We start from the raw sequence: 4,861 nt of genomic DNA, 5'->3' as shown, positions 1-4,861 counted from the left end.
AAACCACTGACAGGTGAAGTAAATAACATTGATCATCTTGTTACAATGCAATGTTCTGCTGGAAAACTTGGGGTCCTAGCATTCATGTGGTTGCCACTTGACACACATCACCCACCCGAACACCACTGCAGACCAAGCAAACCCCCTCATGGCAACATCACTCCCCAGTGGCAAAACCTGTGTCAATCTGTCACACAGCAACAAACATGCATAAGAACGCACACACGAATGGTCAGGCGCTTAGCCAGCACTGCCCTGAACCACCAGTATAACAGGAAGATAAGGGGATTTGGAAAAGAAAACAAAAAACAACACAAAGACACAAGATACATCATGTAATTTATTTACTGGAACAGTTATTAATTGATACATCTACAGGACTTTCCAAAGTCACCAACCTCGTTAAACTGATTTCTGAAGGATCAGTGTAAATTCAGACAGGTGGTTTTCTCAGCAATCTGCTCATGGGAACCTCCACAGAAATGACAACATTATTTACAGACAGATGGTAATTCATTAAGAGACGCTGCTGTTGCCACGTGTTGGAGACAGTTTCTCCCTCAGACTGCACGAGGTGGAGGGTGTTTATGTGGGGCGTTCCCTGGGACGGGTGACGTACTGCCACCACAGAGGGGGAAGGTCTCCCTCCTTCCGGGCAGGAGGGAGGGCTTCGGTCCTTGGGCCACTGGCTGGAGTCTCAGCCTGCAGCTGGGCAACCTGGAACCAAACAGGAGGGCACAAAAGTTTCCAACTTCACCTGGCACCTATTTTCATTATCAATTCAGTCATTAATGTTTTTCGTCTATGCAATGTCAGGGAAGTGAAAAAGTTCCATTTCTTTTTCTTTTAATTTAATCACTTTAAAGCAATGTTATGGAACATTTGACCTAAAAAAAACAGATTCATCATCACTGTGATGCTACACTGACTTATAAAAAGGGAGAATGGTGCCGTTTTATTCCAACTCCGTGTCCCAAACGCCTGTTCTCGCATTATGTAACTTTGGTGAGCAGGTAAGAGCTCCCAGGAGGAGCGAAAACTTTTTGGCACAAGCTAACTCAGTGGCTTTTGAAGAGAGTGATGTAACAACTTCAGTTTCCCATCAGAAAGCGCTATCTGATGGCAAGGTAGTGCGGTGAATAATATTCTAAATATGGTGTACATCTTAATTAATGATGATAGGTGGTCTTGTTTTCAGGTGGCTGAACAAACAGTAATTCTACCTGCTGCTGGTTTGGAACCAAACTAACACTCCCTCCACATTTTTGTGCCCCAGCACTCCTGTCTGCTAGGGCTGGGTACTGTTCACATTTTGACCGATACCAGTACCTGGAGTTTTGTACCAGTACCCAATGGTATCTTTTCTCTGTGCTTTACTGTCTCCGTAATAACAATAAAACAACTTTCAGGGATGACGTAGTAGACTGAAACACAATTCTGCTTCTCTGCTCTTTTTTAATCACTCATGAGGCTGGTCTTCTGTTTCCGTCTGTCTGCCTGCTTGTGTGTGTGTGTGTGTCTGCTCGTCTAACATTGATATTAGGCTTTTACTAAAATAATTCAGAAGAGAAATCAGACCAGATACTGTAACTATCACGGAAGTTTTGGCTCACTGGGAAACTGGCGGAGTGGCTTTGGAGCTCCGTGGCTGGCATTTCAGCTTCAGGGCCCTTCACAGCACTTTGGTCTAAACTCGGCAGTCTTATCTAGGTGAGGTACCGACATTTGGCACCACTAGATTTAACATGAATCTGTACTTGGTTGTGCCAAAATAATTCGGTTGAAGTACCGAGTTCAGAACCCAACCCTAATTGAAGATCAGCAAAAAGAAGAGGTGACGTATGCGTGTGTGTGTGAACTGTGTGCACCTCTTTGTCCCAGCTCTGCAGCCTCAGTTTCTTCCACTGCTCTCTCTTGGAGAAGTAGTCAGGGTACATGGCCTTCTCTGAGGGATGCCAGTGGTCCAGCACCCACTCTGGGACCTGCAGGAGCAAAGCAGGACTTTAATCATGTTGGCTGACTTTTGGGATTGTCAGCATTTCACGTCCAAGAAAAACTTTTTTTTTGTTCCTAATTAGTTAAAACAGACCACCTGGCAACAAGTAATGTCATTAGAATTCAAAAGAACAAGTGCACTTGGCATTAAACTATGTTAATTCTCTTAAATATTTTTGACATTTGAAGACAGAATTTCTCAGAATGTGATGGAGATTTGACTGAAGTCGATGTTGATACAATGCAGTTGCACTCTCTGCGCATGTCCAGCAGAGAGCAGTAACAACTTGACAGACAGTGCAACATCTTCTCCATTACATCAACACTCCCTCCAGGATTTTGCAGACTTTTGTTGGGCCTAAAAAATTCACATCTGCATTTCTCAAAAAACTGCAATGCATGTTGCTTTGTTTTTAGGCTTTTTTTCCTTTGCAGTGGGCATTAGTGGAATTTGCGTCAATTTTTGCGGTCACAACATCGCAGCACCCTGGAGAGACTGCATAGTCCTTCACGAAAACATCTGTCACACATTTGTTATGATAGTTTGATTTAGACGTAGCTCAGATTTATGCGACAGAAAAAAATATATACCACTGTGGTTAAAAAATAAAGAAATAACAGGCAACAATAAACCTCTTGTTGCCTCATAAAACCTTTTTGTTGTTTTCTGTTGCTTGCTGTCTCAATAACAATTTTTTTATTTATTTTCGAACCAATTTTTAAATCCTTATTTTTCTTAGGAATGAAAGAGAGAAAAGAAAGAAAATTCTATCCAGTGGTAACTTATATCATGGTCATTATCCAGTTAAAACACATGCAACCCTGTCTCACCTTGTAGCACTCATATCTCTCATAGGAGGTCCCTCCGGGAGAGTCGGGGAAGATGTAGGGCTGAGGATGCTGGTTTGCCCAGAACTCCTCCTCTCCTGCCTTCAGCATTTTGGTGGCCTTCACCATGTCCTTTTCTCCCTTGTTCTCATCGAAGCGAGCCCGCAGTATGCAGGCATAGAACCGGTATTTGTCTCTATAACAGGAAGACACCAAAAGTACATTTTTTAAATCATACAGCTGACAGTTCAACAGGAGACCCGTTTGTCTCCTGTAACTGCAAGACATCTAGTGAGAGAAAAATGTAGATACAGTATAACCATGACAAAAACAAAAACATGATGTATTTGTATGCAGTTACAAACTTCTATGTTTTTTTAATATCAATTCATCTGCCCATTATTTTCTAATTACTCATTTTGTCTATAAATAGCAGAAAATAGTATGGCAGGCCCATCACAGTTTTCTTCAGATTTTATGTTTTGTCCATTGAGTCCAGATATAGGGATGCACCAATTTTGAAATTCTGGGCTGATACTGACATTTAATATAACAATTAGGCCCATACCCATGCTTTTTTGTTTTTGTTTATTTAGTTTTTCTTGTGTTCTGTTTCAAGTAGCCTAATGAAGAATTTTATGACTACCTTTAAATGAGGACAAATACAAACATATAAATTTATGAAACAACCTTTCACATGAAATACACAAAAAAACTTTATTTTATTATATATAATCTAAAGGATATTTAGTTTACCATCACATAAAACAAAAACTCACAAAATACTTACAACGGAGAAACTGTAACTGGCGGATGTTTTGCAGTTTGGTGTGCACTTATGTCAGCAGATGAGAAGCATTCTAGAGCAGTGATATATCTGCTTCTTACCTCTGAAATGCTCAAATTTGTATGTTGTGCACAACTTCTAAAAATAACTAAATTGAAGGGGTCCTTCACAAGAATGATATAGTTATCAGGTTTAAAGCTTTTAGAATATAAACACTGGTCTCAACAGTCCAGTATGGGTCAAGGTTAAATTGAGTTTTTTTCACTTCTCTTTTACCTGCCTGTATTTATCAAGATATTTAAAGTTGTATAATGATTACATCTAAAGTGAATTATTTCATTATATCTCGACTGTTAACTGAATAAAAACAACAAACACCTTATGTACTTTATAAAATGTAAAATAGTATTAAATCCCTGTATCTATCACACTTTAGGCTACTTATACTGGACAGCAACAAACAAAAAACGTATAATTATAAGGTTGAAGTGGAGCAGAGTTGATGTTTAAAAAAAAAAAAAAACCTAATGACAAAAACAATAAGTTTTAAATTACAGTGTTTTTAAAATGGTGAGGAAATGACAAGTGTCATCCGTAATCTTTAAAGTTACTAAATTAACATTATGCATGATTCATTTTTCAGTCAATTTACATCTATTAGACTGTCTTTACTGACACTGAGTAAAGTTTAAGTAAACGTTGATTTCACTGCCGTAAATTTACAACTGTAGTTATCGATTTAGACGCTTTAGAAACACTTGTCTTTAGCAAATATAACTTTCAAACTTAACAGGACAGCATTGTGGATATATTTGTATTTCAATAAAGAATATGTGAGCTGATAATGATTTGTAATGCAATGGAACTGACGAGACTTGAGGAATGAGTGACCTGGCTAGCAATTAGCTTAGCGGTTAGCTTAGCACCACAGCAAACAGACCGTAGTATAGCTGCGTCACGCTCAATTGTGCGCTGTTCACCACGGAGGTTGAACACAGACAACTCCTCTTACCTGAAGATGCACCATGACTCCAGGTGTCTCAGTGATTTCTTGTAAAGCCGCAACACTTTCTGTTGGTGAGTAAGGTAGGCAGCGGCCATTTTCACCGTCCCCTGTCACCTTCTCGGCCGGCGGCGCGGAGGATTCTGGGACTTTGTGGACATTATAACCGTAAAAACCTATAAATGCGCAAATGTTTTTCTTGCCTTTTTCGTCGCTTTTTTTGGTCAGCATTTAATCGCAACTAATAA

The 4,861-nt window shown here is 39.6% G+C and overlaps 1 protein-coding gene across 1 annotated transcript; it reads right to left on the bottom strand.

Annotated features, from left to right (window-relative positions):
• Window positions 1-322: 322 nt before the first annotated feature.
• On the bottom strand, window positions 323-4,777 carry ndufb9 (NADH:ubiquinone oxidoreductase subunit B9). Its single transcript, XM_033637030.2, has 4 exons — window positions 4,623-4,777; window positions 2,827-3,019; window positions 1,869-1,982; window positions 323-717 (listed from the first exon to the last, which is right to left on the bottom strand). Exons 1-4 carry the CDS (start codon window positions 4,709-4,711, stop codon window positions 586-588), a joined length of 528 nt encoding a protein of 175 aa, XP_033492921.1. The 5' UTR covers window positions 4,712-4,777; the 3' UTR covers window positions 323-585.
• Between the last annotated feature and the right edge of the window lie 84 nt (window positions 4,778-4,861).

This window comes from Epinephelus lanceolatus, chromosome 16, assembly GCF_041903045.1.
Source record: "Epinephelus lanceolatus isolate andai-2023 chromosome 16, ASM4190304v1, whole genome shotgun sequence".
NCBI lineage: Eukaryota > Metazoa > Chordata > Actinopteri > Perciformes > Serranidae > Epinephelus > Epinephelus lanceolatus.
Note: the sequence above shows the minus strand (reverse complement) of the source record. Positions and strands in the feature narration are given on the sequence as shown.